The sequence below is a fragment of the Alosa pseudoharengus genome, unplaced genomic scaffold, assembly GCF_046254945.1.
Source record: "Alosa pseudoharengus isolate Yale_2024_CS ecotype anadromous, Long Island Sound unplaced genomic scaffold, YU_APseudo_1.1 YU_APseudo_1.1_scf_20, whole genome shotgun sequence".
NCBI classification, from domain to species: domain Eukaryota; kingdom Metazoa; phylum Chordata; class Actinopteri; order Clupeiformes; family Clupeidae; genus Alosa; species Alosa pseudoharengus.
In genome coordinates, this window is record NW_027468664.1 from 5,958,749 (window position 1) to 5,980,445 (window position 21,697).

The 21,697-nt window shown below is 44.1% G+C and overlaps 1 protein-coding gene across 1 annotated transcript; it reads right to left on the bottom strand.

Annotated features, from left to right (window-relative positions):
- Nucleotides 1-4,782: 4,782 nt before the first annotated feature.
- dera (deoxyribose-phosphate aldolase (putative)) lies at nt 4,783-11,578 on the bottom strand. Its single transcript, XM_076296330.1, has 9 exons — nt 11,425-11,578; nt 10,641-10,738; nt 10,298-10,445; nt 8,840-8,935; nt 8,554-8,688; nt 8,082-8,210; nt 6,142-6,254; nt 5,476-5,625; nt 4,783-5,096 (listed from the first exon to the last, which is right to left on the bottom strand). The coding sequence occupies exons 1-9, from the start codon at nt 11,453-11,455 to the stop codon at nt 5,040-5,042; spliced, it is 957 nt and encodes a 318-aa protein (XP_076152445.1). The 5' UTR covers nt 11,456-11,578; the 3' UTR covers nt 4,783-5,039.
- Between the last annotated feature and the right edge of the window lie 10,119 nt (nt 11,579-21,697).

The following is a 21,697-nucleotide window of genomic DNA, read 5'->3' on the forward strand; positions in this document are numbered from 1 at the left end:
AACACCGGAGAGACGGCTGATACTGAGAATGTCAAGGTCTCACAGTGGGACCTTAAAGTCCAGAACATTCCTGGGCTCCCCCTAGTCTTCCCTCTGCAACAGTTGTCGCTCCATATTTAATGAATTCGTCTTGTTCAGAATGTAGTGGTTGTCCTAAGCTCACTGTACCCCTAAGGCATCCTCAGCACAGAGTCCGTTTACTTTCCAAGCTTCAAATAAAGCGCCGCTTAGAATTTCTGAAGTGAAGTTGGGTCTGTCTTTTTTTCCCCCTTCTTCTTTTCAGAGGCCCCATTTCCCTCCCCTCCCCGCCCTTGAGTTTCTCCAATGTCAGCGAACACTTCAAAAGCCTAAGAACAAGCTAGGAGTAGTCCACAGAGAATCCCCATTCCAAACAATTATTCTATCCTTGGTTCTCTGACAGATTCCTTTGGAGTATAATGGAATCAAAGGTCCCACCTTCCCATTTCTGCCTCCTCAACTTTGGTCATGCTGTTATGGGAATTATGGGGCTCTTAACAGTTGATCCAGAATCACGTCTGCTGACTTGTTATGGGAGCATGGAGGTTTAAGGCAGACTAATACAGCCACAGTGGACATTCTTTTTGGCTCACATTTCCTAAATAACAACTGTAATGGTAATGCAGAGTGTTCTCTCTTTCTCTCTCTCTCTCTTTCTTCCTCTAGCCTCCCCTTCTTTTCAGAGGCCTGTACCTAGAAACATGTCAAACAAACATAAGGCTCTCGTGAGCTGTGATGTGGACCTCCATCATCTAAAATGGATGAAGGCGGTGCTTCTCACCGGGGAGAGGCCTGTGTACACCACGCATGTCTCGGCAGAGAAGACCGCAGAGACAGGTGTGCACCGCTGGTGCTGAGAGTGACCGAGAGTAAAGCACCGTGTGCCTGCAGCATCCTGGTCAGCTTCTGACGGTTTGAGGAGGTCTTGACCATATCCTCTGGGCAGGACCCAGGCCTCTCATGACAAAAAAAAAAAAACAACAAACTAAAAATGTTGTGGTGACTTCGCTGGAAACCTTTCTTATCCTGCGTCTTTGATTATTTTCTCGGATAAGTTTGACCCAGGTGGATTTGACCACCAAAACTATTTCACTTTCCCCCCCCAAAAGTAAAAACATAAAATCAATGTGGTCCCTCATCGTGGGTGTGTTAGTGTGTGTGTGTTGGGGGGGGGGGGGGGGGGTCCTACACTTTTGGGCAGCCCAGCCTTGGACCGCGGGTCCAAGATGAAACCATTAATTACGGTAACTTTTATTGCAAAATGGGAATCAATAGGGATCACTGCCATGTTCTTACTTATCCATCAAGCTTAAGTGAGGCAGGTTATTTGGTTCTAAAGCTAATCTGCTTCCGTCTTTTCTGTGTCTGCCTTTCATTTTCTGGGACCAAAGGGGGACATTTCCATATTGATTGCACTGTGGTTGTGGTTTTCTGAGAGGCATCTCAAACCCCAACCTCAGACCTAAATACACCTGTAGTGGTCATTTTTAGCATCCAATTCAGAAACACTATAGACATAAGGTTTAGGATTTCATCAATTCAAAAGTTCAATCTTTAAGTATTGATCACATTCACATTCATATAGCATTCAGTTATCATGAGTGCAATTCCCAGCATGCACCTCTGACACTGTTAAACTATTCGGAAATGCTGCTCACCAAAGTGAAATGCTTTACATTGATTTCCTTTCATTTAAAAAAAATCCTAAAATACGTGGACAGCTTTTTTTTGTGCATTTTGTTTTTATTCTGTGGTTTGCAGTTATTTGCATGAATAACTGCAAACCATAAAACCAGGCTGGCCCTCAAAAAGTAGGCTACAGCAGTACATGGGGGCAAAATTAAAGATTCAGATGCCAAAAGTCCACGGGATATTATTTATCTCATCTGCAATTGATGTTAAAGGAATCACGGGTAATTAACGTTTATCATTAATGTGATCTCAGAGGTAGTTTGTCTACACGCCGTTGGCCTCAGACACTCTGCACACTTCAGAGACAGGTGAGCCTCCGCGCGGCTGTTTGATCTCTCATACATGTATTCCATCTCTTCTCTGTCGCTGGGGAGCCGGGCGCCAAGGTCAGCACTCAAAGACAGGGAGCACCCAGGGAAACAATCCACTCGGAGCTGCGCGCCTCGCCTCCCTCTTTTGTGCGGATCACAGCGGCATCAGAAGGAGCGGTCTGACACTAGTGAAGTCCCCGGGTAGCTCCGATCACTACCTGTTTCTGGCACGTCGGAAACCAAAAGCCCGCTCTAATTGCATCATTAATATCATTGCGGTAGGAGAGCCAATTATTCTCTGTCTCTCGGTTTCACCTGTCCTAACCTTGAATTAGGGCTTCGCGCGGATGAGAGAGTGGTGGAAAATTTGAGTAATTGTTCCTCCCAGATCTGTTACTTTGAACTTTTTTGTAGGCTACTGCAGGTGTGTTTGTGTGTCCGCATAAAGCATTGTGGGGTTTCCATCATGTTGGCCATTTGGTTATTCTCTTTCACACAACAGTAAAATCGTAGCCTAGTGAAGAACCTCTACGTCAATTTATTCAGATCACTAGACATTGAAAATGTATTTGTACGATCAATGTGTTCAAGGTTGATAAAAGGTCCCAATCAGTAGTGGTCAGTGCTGTTCTAAGAGAGGTGACAGCATGCACATAATCACTTTTTACTATTTCCTAATATAGTCTCATTTTACTATAGGCTACTCCTGTGTAAAAAATGAACCAAACACCAACGGAAAAGGGTTGAAGTATTTATGAGATATTCATCAAAAGTTAAACAAGTAATTTGTTATCCAATGACAATTACTGAAATATGGCACATATGCCTCCAACAAAATGCTTAAATATGTTTAGCTTCATGGGTAGTCTGTTGTGGTAATTTGTATTTAATATAATTTCTAGCCTATTTTATTTTATATATATATATATATATATATAATGTGGAACTGTCAAAACAGCACTTTTAAAATATATGACTGCCATTTTGTGCATGCCTTCAATCCAAAACATCCCTCCAGCCTCTCAAAGGCTTCTGGAACTGACTTACTGTGACTGTGTTTTGAACCAGAACTGTAAATCACTATGACGGTCATGTTTCCAGGGCAGGTCTGTACATAGAGGAGAATTGAAAAACATGTTGGTTGTTAATTTATGAAATCCAAACAGTGTGTATAGCCTTAGCTACACCACCGTCATTATTTCACAAATAGGATGACAGATACCAAAATCCCCTGTATGTAATGGATCGCAGACACATTTCCAACACTGTCGCTCACGCTAGCGTTCCGTCTTTATTACAATGTCTCAGCAGATGAACGTGCCCCAAAATGGGCAATTTCTCTCAGCCGCCCTCCAGGGAAGAAACACTGTTGAATAAAACAACAGAAAACCAATCAATCTGTGTGAGGTTATTTGTCAGGTGAGTGAATGGCTCTCCAGCCTCTGACAAATCCGGCTAGTTTGTTAGCTGAGCCTGGGCCATCAGCAAACCAGCCACCCCAGCAGCCAGCATAACTCACTCCTAATAACTGACCGACTGCTATGTCAACTGGACTTCCCTCCACCACAAATAGGGGTACAGGTGGACTCTGTTTCACGTCTGTTGCAATATCCAGTGAACATGTCATTTCAACAGCCCCTCTCAAGATTTATTTTGTTGAAATCCCTTAGAGTCTGTAAAGGTCTCCTGATGTATTAGCAGCAAATAATTACTCAAAAAGAAATGACAGAAAAAAGGGGATAGATTTTCTTTTGGAGTCCCCTCGCTGTTTCTAAGAGAGATCAAAGGCAAACGCACAAGTTTATGAGAATATGCGAAAGATTGGAAAAAAGAGGGAGGGGGCAGAGCACTCTGTGAGGTAAGGAGAATCATTCATCTCTGGCCAGGTCAATTCCTCTGTCTTATCTGGTTCTATGTGGCTGTCAGACAGTGCAGATTTCAGATGATCTACATGCCTTTATGTAAGTCCAGCTAATCTGTCACCGACTCCAAGAGGTGGGCACCCAAGCAGCCGGCTGCCCCATCACTCTTCTGCTGCTGCCGCTGCTAGAAGCTTTTAAAGAGCAAATCTACCTGTACCTCTACGGCTGCCAAAACAAACGGCTCTGACATCACCCCGCCCGTCACACCGTGCCTCTCCCTCAGCGCCATCACTCATCCAGGTAAACGCCACGGACACCACACCTTCCATACACGCTCCCTGCGATTGTGCCGTTCTGCCGTGCCAGAGCGAGGTTGAGTCGACTTTGAGTTTGTCGCTGCCTCCGTTTGTCCCTGCCACAGTTGCGCCAACTTCTGCTCCTGCTGTTTCTGTGCAAACTCCCCTTCCAAGCTCATTTCCCATTCCACAATTAATTCACTCATTTATTCTCTCTTCCAGTCAAGGGCACGGCCCCTGATATCTTAATTAGAGAAGGAGAAAGGGAGGAGAGAGAGAGAGTTCCTCCGTCTTCAAATGAAGCTGAATTGGAGAGCAGCTCAATCAGATCATTTAGACTCACTTAACCCCCACTAATTAATCCCCCAAACACTCACTCAGCTCATCCCAGCTCCTAGTTAATGAAATTAGCACTCCTGAAGTCACATTGTATTCTCCGGGCAGCGCTGACCTACACCCAGGTGCTGTGCTCGAGATCTGTGGAGGTTAGGTGCCAGGCCTTCACAGATGTAAGACTGATGCAAGGCTGAAGTCAAAGGAAGTGCGAGCAGAAAAAGAGAAGAGGGGAAAAAAGAGGGAAAAGTTGAAGACACCGAGAAGTACTACTTTGTACAACACAGTCTTTTTAATAACACATGTCTTTGTTGTTGTTAGGCTATCATGTCTAAAAATGAAATTCAGTTTTTCTATTAAGACTGAAATGTAGAAGTGCACTACAGACAGTCGCCACAACCCACTGGAAACAGTAGCAGTGGCTCAAATGTACATGTCCCAAATGTGTGTCATGGCATGAGGTCTTGCTTGTGAGAAGCTGAAGGTCTGTTATTTCACTGTATTGTGTAACTCCATTCCCCACTCATTTAGGCCATGGGCAATTCTTGATAAGCTGGATACCGTCCGGTCACATGATGGTAGATCTGTGGGAACAAATAAGCGTGCAAGATGTGAGATGAAGACCAGGCCTGAGCAACATGTCACATTTCTGCTTTATGGCACAAGTTAGAAACTTTTTGGAACTTCCTTTTTTTATGTAAAAGTGAAAAGGATTGAAATGAGACTGCACAGAGGTGTACGTCTTACATAGAATAATGCTTGACCATAATAATAGCCATATTAATAGCCATATTAATAGCCAATAGTCATAATTACCATGACTAACAGTCATTGTGCTCTGTCTACGGGAGGCCACTGCTCCTGATTCTCAGTGCCTGCTACACAGTAACGCCCGCTCCACTTTCACTGGCCCCTAATGGAACGGAACCCCAGGGGTCACTCTTCCCTGCTTCAGCCACCCACCTGCCTCTCGATGTCCGCCAACAGGCTGCTGGCGCCCAGACGGAAGAGGTGGGGGCTGAGCCAGTCGTCGCCCAGCTCCTCCTTCATCAGGGTGAGCCACACCACCGACTCCTGGGCCGTACGGATGCCCCCCGCTGGCTTGAAGCCCACCTGACGCCAGACAGCGAGGAACCCAGTTAATATGTACCCTCGCGCCAATGCTTCAGAACAATACAAACGGCATTATGGCCATCAAATTACCCATTGACACAGACATTATCCAGGAAACGCTACCTACTGCACTGATGAGACATTTGCTCGTTTTACAACAGCCTGGCTAAGGTAAAACAAAACATTTGAACGCCTTCAGTATTACCATACCCAGGTATGAGATTCTTTTCCACATTTAACATTTTTATCAGACTCAAAACTCTCTGACTTTGCATATTGTGCATTTATAATAGTACTCACTATAAAAAGTACTAGTTTAAGATGAACTTAAATATAGAATGTATATGGTGCGCAACATCTATGAGAAAATGTATGCATTCTGTGTTAAAATAAACAACATAAATCTACACAGGTATCGATGAGAATCTACATTTTGCAATGCTTCCAAATAGTGAATAAATACACCATCACCTTGAAACACACAATATGCAGTAGATGTGAGGAACCTAGTCTCACCTTATGGCCCGTTCGTAGGAAGTAGTCACGGATTGCTCTAACCATCACTATGGCAACCGGGTAGGTGGCATTGACAGACTCTTTACCAGTTGATGTTTTGATGAAGTCAGATCCTGTGTGTAAAATGCTTCAGATCAGTTTGCTGGCGGATGTGAGTGAGTGTGCATGTGTGTGAAGGTGAGACAGGTGTTGCAGTCCATTTTTAGTGCACCACTCTCACTATGCTCTAAGATCTGTCAGTCACACGTCACCACACTCACATAAAGAGACATTAAATAAACATATCGAAAGACGCACATTCGAGATTTCAGGTGAAGACTCGAGAATGATTCTATATCAATTCCAAGTATATCAGTGCATAGATCTGATAGTCCACTCAGTCAGACAGCAAATACAGTAGGCCACTTACCAGGCCCTGACCATCTGTATTATTATAAAAAACAGCGAGGCTGAGCATTCATCTGGCACACACTATTGTTTAGACAGCACCTCTGAGACTTAAACACCGCAAGACTCCTAATACAGTCCCTCCCAACCCCCCATGCCCACCACCCCCAAAGCACATTACTCCTGGCTGCCGGAGCGGGGTGTGGTGGGGTGGGGGGCGTTCGCATGCTGGCAAAAGAGAACATATGCTCCCCACAGCAGAGAACAGAGGGTGTGTGTGCGTTCATCAATAAAACACTTCATTTTTCCTCACCTTTCCTTCAGAACCAATTATGTTTTATCAGTGCCCTGTTAAAAATAGAAGATGAAATGATGCTGCTAATAGATGAACCACAAACTGTGCGCGGGAGTAAAAAATCACCCCCGAGTCCTGCTGCTGTCCTTCCTCATGGATCATGGCTGTTCATTACCAAATGGAACAAGATGAACGTTTTCCAGTTCATTACAGATATGTTCTATGTGTTTTCCTGCCTCTTTTTTCACATGCACACACTCGCTCCCTCTCCCTGTTCTATTCCCTCAAACCGCTCTAATCCACGAGAATCGTTAAAGGGAGTCTTAATTACACAATAATGGATAACAGTTATTAAGCACGGGCGGCGGTAATGAAGCTCTATCCATTTGCATGGGCATGTGGGACACTGGCAGCGGACGAGGGGAGTAAAATAGCCTCCGCGTCTGAGATTAATAGGTCAAATTATCATTCAATTTCAGAAACCTCATACGCAATTCATAGGAACAAAAGGAGATTAAGGAGTGGGAGCGGCGACGAAAGCAATGCATTTTAATAATGATCCCTATCTCAGCGGCTGCTGATGCAGTACAGTAATCGGCTTAATGTGCGGTGGCTATTTAAGAGTGCAGTCGGTGGGGTCTGCCTGGCACTCAGGTTGGCCGCCACTCATCGCCTCAGGACGAAACAGTTTAACAACACCGCCACACAGTGGAGAAAGTGACAAACTGCAGTGATGTTGCATTTTTTTTCCACCCCTCCCTGAAAATCTTCTGGGATTTGGCAGGTTTAGTATCATTTCTACACCTACACTGCATTTAACAGAACAGAGCAGTGGAAATTATTATCTTGATGAAAGTCACACCAGATGGCACAGATCATAGCCTGTGTCTTCTATGACCCGATTGCCTGTGATCACATGAACCACATCACATGCATAGTCTCCCTAATGCAGTTACCTGCAGTGACCTCAAGATGCTTGTTAGAAGACAGACTTGATGTAGTCATTCATCTGACTGTTATTCATACATAAATAAACACGTAGCTGGCTAAATCTGACACCTGATTGGATGGTCAATGGTCAATGGACAGTCACATAATGATCATTTTGGACATGTTGATTACTTTCTCATTTGCCAGTAGAAAAAGAAAATCAAGCAAAAAGGGGAAAGATGCTGACTGCGGTGTTATTGGCCCTGTAGTGCTGCAAGGCCAAGAGTGGACTTGGCTGAGAGTGTTTCTGGGGCCATCAGGGACTTACCTGCCATCATGGAGACCAGACTGGCCTTGTAGACATTGGTGTAGTTGGCCAGCTCTCCTATAGCCAGGATGGTCTTCATGTGGGCGTCTCCACACGCCTCTCTGAACTGTCTGATCTCGTCATAAAGAGCTGCACAAGCACAAAAGGACACACAGAGAGGCTCAGACCAGAGCCAGAGCAGCACTGCAGATCAAACACGAGCTGAACTACAGCTTGGCCGCAACTTCAAGCCTCAAAGAATACCTCTCATTACAACGGATATCATTCCTTTCTTGATGACTGAATGTACATCTGATAATGTAACGGTCATACTAAACTAGACTAGAGGCCTGCGATTGGTAAAAGTGTCCCAACTAAGAGAGATAGCAGCACACATCTGGTTATATCAACAAGCATGCAATCGCCTTTCCGCAGGTGCCATATCACGGCCTTCATCAGGTTGCAAAAGCTGACTGGGAGATGCTTCCCTCACCTTCCCACTGTCCGGTGAGAGCGAGGGTCCGGTTAATTACAATGTCGATCTCGCTCGCCCCGTCGGCCACAGCCAGGCGCACTTCCTCCAAGCGAGTCTTCAGGTGTGTCTGACCAGCGGGGAATCCCGTGGCCACTGGAGGGGAAAAACAAAACGCCGACGGCAATCAATTAACGGCGCACCTCCGGCAGCCTGGAGATAAACTGTGGCCTGATATTTCGCCCCACGCTGACAATAAGCAGGGCTGATCTGGGAGATGGGGCAGGTAATTACTGCGCATTTGTACCTGAGGCGACCGGCAGGCTGGAGTTGGCTGCCTTTAGAGCCTTGGCGGCATCAGCCACGCGAGACGGGTACACACAGACAGCGGCAGTGGTGATGCCTTCAAACAAAGCAGCACACATTTCAAACAGCAGTCAGCCATGTGGTAATGACAGGCGGCGGAACTGCAGCAGAATCTGACAAAGCCCTTCATTCCAAATATGTCTGACAGCTGTCTTAGGACGACAAGTGACACATGAATATATTAGATGAAGTCTGTCTTCCAGCACTGGAGAGACATTGCATTGTTTAGTTATTGAATAGTGGCATGTCTGATAGAAAAAGCTTGCTTCTCTCTGGCCTCAGGGTACTGTCAAACAGGGTGTGTCTCTGTCTCTGTCCTACAATTAATTGAACAAAAAAAAGTATGGCGTGAACTTTACTCTTTGTGCTGATGCAGGAGTTTTGTCTAATGTTTAATTTTACCTGACAACATCATTGAAAAACTGAGGTACCTAAAAAATAGCATTACTGCTGCTTAGCTAGCTAGTATAAAATATATTTTTGTGCCACAATTAGACCATTACCACCAAGGCCTTGAACCGGTTCACGGAACAAAAACCAGAAACTTTTGATGTTTTGATAGGAACAGAAACAAAACCAGAAACATTTACATTTTTTTATGTTCCGGAACAGAATCGTTTATCTAAAATAATGGCAACCGGTTAATACCGTTATTTTTTTGTTCTTTGACAAGATTTCTGTGCAATATGATTTGGCGAGGTTCACTTCCGGTCGTTTACTCATTAGGAGAAATGTAATAGAGAAGCTTGCCGCCAGCAAGTAGCCTAATCAAGATCGTATGCCCATAGGCTTTTGGATGGATGCAAGAACTACAGTGATGCTTCTGTAATGCTTTGTGGTTTTGTATTGTTTGATGACATGCAACAAATGCACTGATTGGGCCCTGACCAGGTTTGGTCAATTAAAGTTCTCAATGACAGCTATTTGCACCAATTGAGCTATGTAAGAAGTTTGCCAATAAACGACATGCAGAAATTTTCCTTGTCTTAATTTATGTATAATACTGAAACAAATGTAGGCATGTCAGAATTATTATGCAGCTTACATAATGTAGCCTATAGTGTTTTTTTAATGTTTGATGACAGGATAGAGACTTAAAGAAAATTATGTAGACTAACAACAGAATTTTAAAGTCCTAATGATCAGCCTACTTATTTTGTATGTCCCGCAGCTGACATGGAACGTTATTAACCGGTCGGGAACTTTATTTTTCTGTTCTAACCGGTTCGGTTCAGGAACATAGATTTTAGGTTTGGACCAAAGACTGGAACACGTTAAAATACTGTTTCTGTTCGGAACGAACCAATTGGGGAAAAAAATTCTGGTTCAAAGCCCTGATTACCACTAATGAGGACATTCAGTCACTGCCATTTCTAATCCCTCTAAAATAAGATGAGACCTTTGTCGTGCATGTCTATGCTTTTCAGATGATCACGGCGAATGGGCTGTATGGCCTTCATGCACAATCGGTGGACATTGGACGGAGTGTCATCTCCAGCAAGAGTGGTCAGGTCAATACATGTGACCGCCTTCAGCAGCCATGCAGCCTAGAGCATAAAGGATTGTAGTTAATGTGGCCCAAACAAACATCTTGAACAACAACAGTAATTGAACAACAGTAACAATATCTTATACAGAACAGCCACTGTTCGCCTCTAAAGTGACAATGCAGCAAAATTATGACATTAATAAAATGATGCTCTTTGGTGTGCCTATTCTGATTTTTTCCTTCAGACACTCACCTGCCATTGTTTTTTTGCCACTTTGCGCCCTTGAATCTGCTGAGCTCGCTTCAAAACAGCCTGGGTGTTAACTCGCGCCTTGGACACCCATTCAAGATCTACCAAACAAATGATCACAATTAATGTAATAACTCAATGTCACATATATTACCATATTTTACCATTACTACTGTTGAAAGTGGTTAAGTGGAAGGCATGTTTTTGGTCAAACCAACTCTTTTAAGACTGGAAGGCATGTATATTGACAACATGGCCCCACACAGTCACATGTTACATCCCCTCTGTATGTCATGTGCATATAATTAAACAGAATCATGGCTGTACAGCACTGTATCTGCACAGAGTTCTATTACTGTTGAGATAGAAAAGTTCAAGTTACATATTAACTGTTTGTACATTTTGTACCCAACTAGCCCCTCGCTATGTAACAGCCAAACATGCAAACATTTGCGCAACATAGTTAAACTTATAAAAAGTCAGTCTCCTGTTGTTTTGATGGGGGGGGTTGGTTGGTTGGTTGGGGGGGAACTACGAATTTGAATGTGAATGTGAATATTCGCTGATTGAAATGTTGATATGCTTAGTAAATACAAGCGTGTAAATGCATGAAAACTCAAAAGTATGTTAACGTTTTAACTGCCAAACATGCATAGTAAGATTCATTATAGTAGCTACAGCTATGAACGTTGTCCATATATTATTGCTAGCCAAATAGTGTTAGTTAGCAGACCAGACAGAAAAATAACAGGATTTTTGTCTGAATGCTTCTTCATTATCATCTTACCCAAATCCATTCCGGGGTTTCTTGCAGACATGATGACTAAGTGTGTAGTAATTTTACATACAAATAAAAAGACACAATTAAGTTACAGGACACTGCACGACTTAACTAAAGAATGTACGCCTTGACAGGTCCAAAGACAGTTCACGAGGACCATGTAGCCTTTCTTCCTGTTACGTGAGAGTTGCGTAATTACGTCACTCAGTGTTCATTTTAACCAATCATATTCGAGGTTTATGAGGGCGTAATGAAAATGTGTTACTAAAAGGGCTACCCCAAGTTTGCTGGACAATAATTTTTCGTCAGACAACAGTTGTATGAGTGAAATCATCACTTGGGAGGGATGAGATCCTTAAAGGGAAGTATGTACACTGCAATGAAGGGTAATTGTGGTTGCCAATAGAATGAATATTAGCCTACTATGCTAGTTTTAGGAAATATTAGGCTTATGAAAATGCAATGAAAGAAAACATGTCTACACAATATATCATCAAATTATATGAATCATTATTATGACAATCTTGTCACTTTGACATCTCTATCACATCACATTTCGTAAATAAGAATTTTGTCAAGAAAATCTTAATCTGCAGCTTTGAATAATATGCCTATTGATCCTATCATAGCCCACACACGTGTTGCTCCAGAGGGAGGGCTAACATAACTGAGGATCTATGCTTTAACTTCAAGTGCCTTGGCATTGGTTCTGACTTGTGCCACAGTGTGGGGGCGCCGTTCACCCGCTTTCTCATGTCTCTGAGAGTTGACCCTGAGACGTCTGACATGCTTTGGTAATTGTTGCATACCAGAGTCCTGCAGAGTACAAACTGTGGCTTACGATCTCATCCCCCTGCCAAGGTGTTCCACCTTCACTCCTGTTGCTATGGATCCTCTGCATAATATTATGGTGCCGTGTTTCTGAGAGATTCCGTGCTGCTTTACATGGAAATCTGTAGCATTTATTGAGTTCTCTGTCGCCGAGTCTGTACTGGAGACGCAGACATTTGTGTGAACTTTGAGACTTGAAACAATTCAGTGTTATTATACACCTGTACCCGGTCTGTTTTTGGTCGCTTTTATAGGCCAGGCCACACATGCAGCTTATTCACTACACTTTTAAGATACATGTGTTGACATAGACTAATTCTTCTAGACTCAGACAAAACAGAGCTCTAAAAAAAAAAAAAAAAAAAAAAAACAGTAACATAAAATGTCTTACACTAGGCGCTAGGTGGCGACGTAGCCCCATCTATGGTCTCCCACTGAATTAGGGTAAAGGTGTTCACTATGGGTGAAAGTCTTTTAATGAAATATCTTGTGTGCCCTGTGTGTGCTTGCGCGCGCGCGCGCGCGTGTGTGTGTATGTGATTGTGATAATATGCTCTAGACAGCTTATCACCAAGACCATGATGACTTAGGTAAGCATAATGACACAGATGGAATATTTTGTGAGTTGTTCACTGCTGCCATCCTCTTCTGTTGCCTGCTAACCTTGACTTGACTTGACTGATTCAGAAGGTCAACTATTCAAAAACATGCACAATTCATGCATGTGAAAACATTTGCTTTAACAGTATATTCTATTAAGTAGGCCTACTTTTGGTTTGTATTTGTATTTGGTTTAGAAGCTGAGTTGAGTTCAGAAGCATAATATAGAACTACTGTTGTATTCAATACACAGACCTTTCTATATCACCTTTCACATGACAGAAAGCCTATCTGTGATTCCGCCTTCTGTATGTGCAATTGCCAAAAATACTGTCATCATTTTAACAGGCACATTTGACATTTGAAACTTGACTTCAAATTATTGCTGTAAGTGTTTTGCTACTGTTGAAGTCTACAATTTGGAAGAGCTAGTTGTGGTTCTTTAGAAAAGGTAGGCTGGCTACTGCAATTAAAGGCCAGCAAGCTCTCTGCATTAGGCACACCTATGGTATCATGTTTAGGCCATTTGACACTAATCCTTAAATTCACCCTACTGAAATTATACCTCTGACCTATGAGTAAAACTTTCATGTCTGGTTAGATGATGAAGGCCATGGCTGTTTGCTTTATTTATTTTGTCTTCTTTGTATTTCACTGAACCATAAAAACCCATATCAACCTCACCAAGCGATTGGACTATGGTTGTTTCTGTGGGTGCACAACCACAAAAGAACTCAACTTAAATGTGAAATACTTACCCTGCAGATCAGTGGAGGGTGGTGACATTGAAAGCTGTGTCTTTGTTATCTTGCTCTGTAGAATATCCAGCGTCCAGCGATGTGATAATAGTCGTAATGTATAAATACTTCAATAAAACACCCACCATCAGTGGAACGTCTAAGGTGTTCGGCACCATCGCCAATGCCTCTCGTTCTTATTCTCAAATATTATTTTTCTTATATCCATGAACATCTGATCAATACAGGGAGGCCACCCTACTGATGTACAAAGAGCATCAGCAATATGAAAAAATGCTTATGAGCACTGAGCAGTCATGTGGATTGGCTCAGTAACTTCTCCCCTAGGTTCGATTTTGTGGTTCACAACTCTGGACAAGGCATGCAGATTGGAACAAAAAATGTGAATGCATACATGCAATTCTAAATTCAATTTGGATGGAGTGCACATTGCCAGATGAAACTAGACGTCATGCTCTAAGTATGTATGCTTTAGTTCTTTGAAAGGGGTGCAGTGATCTCTTCTTGGAATAGCAGCATAGCAATATACAACATCCTTCTTTTGTTCTCCAAGAATGGATGTGAACTGTTATACATAGACAGAACCCACACAGCATACCATTTGATGTGGATGAACATGTCTTTGGCATTTAGAATTGGGCAAATTAGGGTAATCTGCTGTCCTTAATCTACTTAGTGGCATTGCTATTGTGGGATAAACCTTCTTTTGTTATGCTCAAGGGAAGACATGTATTTGTATAGCACATTTTATAGTTCATATTGCAGCGGTAATTCAAAATACAGAGCCATTTTAGATAGATGTAGAAGTCCAGACAAGCTATGCAAGCTAGTATTCTTTATGTTGTATCAAGATTACACCAAGTTGCATATTGCAAATTCTTAAAAGCATTTGTTGCTGTATAAAAATGTAACTGTATGTTCCACAGCTTTTTGCAGTGGTGAGGGAGCTGCAGCACATTCAAAAGGCAGGCAAGACAGCTGACATTGAGACTAATGAAAAGACAACCATACCAAGAGTTATGTTAGAACTTAAAGCTCTATGACATTGAAAGTAAATGAAAGACAATTTAAAATGCAATATTTGTGCACATTCGCTTGATGGCTGGTTTGGAGTGGATGGTCCAGAGGTTGAGATGCTTACATGGATACGTGTGTAGAAACGAATAAATAATAATAAATATCATAGAGTAGTTCGGTGCTAGTAAATAATTATAAATATCATAGAGTAGTTCAGTGCTAATAAATAATTATAAATATCATAGAGTAGTTCAGTGCTAATAAATAATTATAAATATCATAGAGTAGTTCAGTGCTAATAAATAATTATGAATATCATAGAGTAGTTCAGTGCTAGTTGGACATTATTGTAGGGTTCTGTGAGGAGGGGGTTGCCCCTCTTCCTAAATCTGTCCCTCATTTCCCCAAACCAAGTCTGCGCTTCATTAAAATGAGGTCATTTAGAAAGGCAGAGAAAGAGAGAGAGAGAGAGAGAGAGAGAGAGAGAGGGAGGCTGCAGAGGAGGTGAAGGAGAGGTGCACAAGGCAAACTGAAACCAGTGAGTCACACACAGAAGGAGCGAGAGGAGAGTCGGAGGAGGAGGAGGAGGGGATCGTTCCTTGATGACTGTGTTAGCGTAGCGTGGCTGGGTTAGCGTGGTGTGGCTGGGTTAGCGTGGTGTGGTGTGGTGCGGCGGCAGCACGGGCTCCGTGCCCCGATGACAGTGTGGTGAGTCACGCTCGGCCACTCCGCAAGGACCCAGGGTGACTCAGAGGCTGGCTGTCACCGAATAAACATCCAGGGGCGCCCACCCGCCCAGCGGCGTGTCACACCCACACACTCCGCTCCTCTCCGCTCTCCACTTTTCATTCATACTTTTACACTCACTCACACTCACACATACACACACACACACAGCCCAGTTATGTGAGACTAGCCCACACGCCCATTTACACTTCACCACAGACTCGTTGCACACACACACACACACACACACACACACATGCATACACACACCCACACACACACATACACCTCACAGTGCTCTTGTGCAGTGATATGTTCACACCCACCCTCCAGACAGCCCACGTTGTAAAAGCAGAGGCGGGAGTGCAAGGGTTTGACACCTAGGAGGGGAAACAGGAGACATTTATATTCACCTACGAGTAGGGGTGGCGGGGGAAGGATAGGGTGGCTCATGTTTTGATGTCGCTTGACTCATGCCGCTAAACACAAACCGCAGAGGAGCGGCCCGGATTGAGTTCTAAGGGCCATTCGAGCCGGACACCGCCGCCTCGCTGGGCTCAGGTTTACCGCACATGTGTTGGTGTTGATTCAGTTCCGGTTGGCGCTCTGCGTCCTGGCGCTGCTGACTCATACCATATCATTATGGAGTGCTGAGCTACTTCAGATGAGCATCTCTCAATTTAACCCTTTAAAGCATCACTATCAGCAGGAGTTTCAACAGAACACCACAGACAACACTCCCAATACTAACACAAGTTATCACCTGAATCTGTCTGTTTGCATCTTGGCCAGGTCTCTCGTGACAAAGAGATGTTATATCTCAATGAGACTAACCTGGTTAAATAAAGGTTATAATAATGTATTCCTTTTTGACCTGAATATCGTTGCATTCAACAACATTCTTGTTGGCAATGAATACGTATATCCATTCAGTGCAGCTGGCCACATGAAGGCCTAATCACTCAGAGGCTGTTTCTAAAATAGTTTTTGCGCTGACACCTGTAGAAGTTTGCTCTGGGCCACATGGGCAGAGGGAGAAGGGGATGTCCCCTCAGTGTCGCGTGCGATGGCATCCTATTCATGTCTGCTCCAGTGGGCCCCAGCGCTCAGGTGACTTGGTCATTGCACATCCTTTTCCTGTATGCAGGAAGGATGCAGAGAGAGGGAGGAGAGGATGTTGTCATTTTAGTCCCTGATGGAAAGAAAACGAATAAGGAAGCAGTGCTACCAGACACATTTATGGCCGTCTGAGTTCTATTTTTTTTTTTTATTACACTCCAAAAAAATGGTGAACTTGTCAAGATTTTGTCCAATTTTGATTGACCATAAATCCTTGCAGAAGAGAAATAAACATGTGTTATTAGAGTACTAACTTGCAACCAAGAGGCTGCCAGCAATAACTACAACATGGTCCAGCTGTATTACCAAATCAAGAGACTAGAAACAGATATCATATGTAGTATGTAGTCCTGTGTGTTAGGCCCTTTTCTCAACATAAAATAAGAACGTTTTTCTCAAAATCAAGTGTAAAGAATGTGTACATTCAAGATTCATGAGCTGCCAAGAAAAGCATTTTTGAATGTGGAGTCATAGTCCAACGGCACACATCTACAGAGCACACACCTGAAACTAGAGTCCACTCTCTGATATTTGAGTTCAGTAGTCTATGAAATGACATCCCTCTCTTGTGTGTAACAGAAGCAGCGTGCTGATTTGTTGATGAGTCTGTCCAAGCCACTGTGTTTGCTTCTCATCTATTGAGCCAGGGCCGCACAAGAACCAGACGGGACTGGACAGCGAGAGGACCGCCAGGAGAAATTCTCTGAATTGGAGAAAAAGTGTATGACTGTAACTCTAAAAGTGTATTAACTCTATATAACTTTATAATTGTATGTGGCTATAAATCTGAAAGAAAAAGAAAAAGAAAAATTCATGCATGTGAACACAAAGCTCAAATTGGTACTTGTTTGTGTACTGGTAAATATGTGTGTGTGTGTGTGTGTGTGTGTGTGTGTGTGTGTGTGTGTGTGTGTCTCTGTGTAAAGACTATGTGTATGTGTATTGTGTACATACTGTAGGTGTGTGTCTGTGAGCCCATGTGTTAGTGTGTGTCTGCACATGATAAGCCTCATCAGCAGCAGGCCCGTGGTCTAACCTTAACCCCTACCTGACGTGGGACGCCACTGCCGAGGGCTCTGGCCTTCCTCAGGGCCAGACACAGGGACAGCCCCGTCCAAACACTAGTCTGCAGGAAGCGCGCGGGCCCAGGGCGGCCTCACCGGGGCCAGGACCTGTGCGCTCATCCAGCCTGCCCCATCTCCCAGACACTCCGCAGAGCAAAGCACTCGGCCAGCACTGACCCACGCCGCGGGGACAAAGGCCCCGGCGCTTGTCACAGGGCGGACGTGGGAAATGGACTTCCACACACTTCAGCGTGACAACTTAGTCATCCTCAGATACGCGTTTGTCTCTCTTCGTCTGTCTGCAGACTCATCCCTACAAACACTTTGGACAGTGAACTCTGAGAGACCGTCTCCGTCTCGCACGTATGTCTTTGTCCACGTTCATTTAGTGGACTTTTTTTCTTTCTCCGGGGCGGCTAAGTGCATTGCGCTGAGCGCTTGAGCCCCTCTCTCTCCCTCCCTCTCTCTCTCCCTTCCTCTCTCTCTCTCTCTCTCTCTCTCTCTCTCGCACGCTGTCTGCCACGAGGAGACAAGATGAGCTCAGACTTCCTGACCCAGAAGAGTAGGATACCGAGGTTAAATATTTACCCAAGGGTTTGGGAAGTGGCTGTAGGGGGTCTCCTATTTTTACAGCGCGGCCTCTGGCAGCTCCCGTTTATCACAGGGTTGCCAGCGAGAACCCTGCTCAGTGTTACTGTCAATATTTCTGTTTGTCTGTGAGAAACAGACTCGCCCGACAAAGAGACTGACCACTCTGGACAGGCTCTCCTCTATCAGAGACATGCAACCCCCTGCCTTTGTGTGCGTTTGCGCGACCCTGTTCTATATGCACAATGCGATCAGCGACTACAATGTTCAATTGAGGAGTGCGACAGCACTGTGAGCCTGGTGCATCTGTCTTACATCACACAGAACAAGATGTGCGCGGCATGCCGAGTGTGTTCGGCGCACAGAGATTCTTTCTTTGCAGTCCGGGCACATTCCTATTCCTAGAACTGTGACAGGATAAGCAGTATGTGTACAGGCTGTATGTTTTGTGAGGGGGGGCCACAGCTGTCTGCTGGGGAACAGGAAGTGGGTTTTATTTGCTCAGTGGAGTGGACATCCTCGTGAGTGGACGATACAGGAAACGGCCAATTAAGTTATGTGTACGACTCACCTCTGAAATGCCACATATGAATCAGGGTGTTTCTTGACCACACACACCATACAGACTTGTAATGACATACTTTTGCATATGTAATTTAAATAAGCGTAATTTAAACTAAGAGTGTTGGAATGGGGATGCACAAAAGCATATCTCTTAAAACACTTCAAAACCGAGAAACTCAATCTGGAGGCCACCACTCTGGACCCCCCCCAGGTCTCAGTGCACAGGACAGGGGGCTGAGAAATCGGAGCTGGATGGAGAGTAAGCTGAACTGACCCTAATCCTCGCAAAATGGCATCTTTGGAGGGAAAAGGAGAACTGAAGAGACCTCCCCTAATTGTGCTACTAGTGAACCCCACACCACCACCAACCAAACCCCGCCCCCCCCCCCCCCACACACACACACCCCACACACTCTCACCCGCTCTGGCCCCCCTACACCCAACTCCATCGGGTCAATTGGGAGGAATTAGCGTGCGGCTTTATGATGTGTGCTGGCACTAAGGACAGCCCAGAAGCAGGGGTGGGGGCGATGAGTGACAGGCCTTGTCAGGGAGCCGGGCCGGTGAGCCTTTGATGTGGGGGCCGGGGGCCTCCGATTCCCAGAGTCCACCAGGGGTCAGGGGCTCCGAGGTGGGCCACTTCTCCCAAGAGAGTTTGCAAGCGGGGAGGGGTGTGTGTGTGTGCTGGGGGGGGGGGGGGGGGGGGGGGGGCTGGAGAAGGGAAAAAGAAATGTTTAAAAAGGAAAGGGCGCTGGAGGGAACAAGGAGGAATGCACTGGTAAATGGTGAGACATAGGGGAGAAATTCCACTGCACTCCATCTGACATGGAGCGGAGGGGGATTGGGCCTCTTCCTCCGCAGCCGGGCTGGACCGCGGCTGGCCTGCCCTGGAGCGACCTCAGGAAGGGTGGCTCACGCGCGTGACTCATTCTCCTGTCCTGTCCTGCCGTCGGGCCACTGCAGCAGAGGGCTCACGCCGGCCAAATGACACACTCCTTGAGTGTTTGTTTACGTTCGGGCCGAGAGGAGGGGAATTCAAACCTCTCCTTCATCCTCACGATTGGAGGAAATGCATGGAGAAATATGCCTACTATTTCACTTCCTTAACCACATTCTAAAGGGGAGTTTGCCATATGTTTTTGCCTCTAACACCCTTATCTCATGAACAGATAATGTCTTGCAGGTGACAGCAGCTCAGGTATTCTCTGATTATGGCACAGTGCTTAACCTTAATTAACCCTAACACTAATTAACTAACACGGAATGGGGTAATTCCCCACTCTGTGTGCATCGCCTTCCAAAGGACAAAGAAAGTGGTTCAGTATCAGCATCATGATCATTTTTATTGTGCTGAACAAGGCAGTAAAGGTCTACCAGGAAGACTTTTTTTCCTTTATTTAATCTTTAGAAGCAAGCGATTTGAAGTGTAATCATAGACAGCAATACTAGGTGAACAAAGACAGTCAAAAATGTTAGAAAAAAAACACTTGCAGTTATACAAGAAGAAGCAAAGAAAGAAATATAGGATTTCATGATTTCTTCCCCAACGGCTAATGTAACTACATAACATTGCATAATTGTCAGAAAATTCCTTTTTAAAAAATAAAATTGTCCAGTCTTAACTAACAGTGACTGAGAGACAGTGAGGAACAGTCTTATAAAATGTATCCCCCACAAAAATATAGTAATATACATATAAATTTTAAGATGCCCCCCCCTGGACTCAGCCACCTGAAGTTTAAGCAGATATTAAGTTGAAAAATGAGGTAACAGTAGGCCTTGTGGAGGTAGTAATGTGTATTCGATTGTACTAGAACATGATATCACGCAGATACAAAGTCAACTTCATTAAGACTCCCAGAGCTAAACGCACTTGAACAGTGGCTCCTGTAGATACACATTCAAACCAACAAAGAGGTCAAATACAAACAACAAATGGTGTTATGTCAGTTGAACTCAAAACGCACATTTTATATCTTTTGTATTTTTCTTTTTAGCTAAGTGTAATGCTTGGAGCTCCTGCAAAGGAGCGGCATCACCTCAATGGTATGAGTGTCAGCGATGTGCATCACAGCAATTTGCCCTTCTTGTATTGTGTCTGTGCCTCGGGTGCAGTTGGGCAGCGGGAGGCTGTGCATGTTCATCTCAAGCCTCGCTTAAGAAATCCAAACATGCCGTCGCCGGCTCACACAGGTATGCTACCGTCTTATATCATGAAGTCACATAAACAGCTGCTCGCAAAGAAACGGTTGGGGGAAGTCGGGCTAAAATAAATTGAAGACAACCTTGACCACAACATTTACATGGCCAGTCATAAATTAGGTTCAAATTTATTTAGATACTCTGTTGGCAAGTTGCTTTTTAAAAAAAGATATGGATTCAAACATCAAAAGCCAAGTTAGGTTACATGCCAGCCCCAGCCCTCAGAGTTACAGGTATTCCAATTGAAGGGCCTTTGCTGTCAATGGGTTTAGAGTTAAACGGAAGCTGCCACAGGTGAGTGAAGGTAGATATCTCATACCAGTGTGAGCGACAGGCATATCCACAGTTTCAATAGCTCTCTCTGAGGCTCTACCTCAGGCCAATATCAGGATACCATGTTAACATTTCAATGGTTGCCATGGTGATATGCGGAAAAAAAAATGTGTAATTCATCACTACGTAAGAAGCTTTCATATACATCTGGTAGAACAATGTAACAAGGAGAGAAAAAAAATCACATTTGTGTAAAGTACACAAAATAAACTAATCAAGTATATCTCAATATCTACTAATTTTTCAAACATATTTATGAATATACAAAAAAACAAAACAAAAACAAAGACATTTTCCAAACCTGAAAAGCTTCAAGTTTTTGTAGGCCGTCTCCTCCCCAGGGTGAAAGAACAATGTACTAGGTTCAGGTGATAACGGTTACAAAACACTTTGAATGGGATCTTTTGCAGTCCTATTAATTTTTTTCATACATTTTCAAAACTCATTCTGAAAGAAACCAGGTAAAAATTGTTCCTT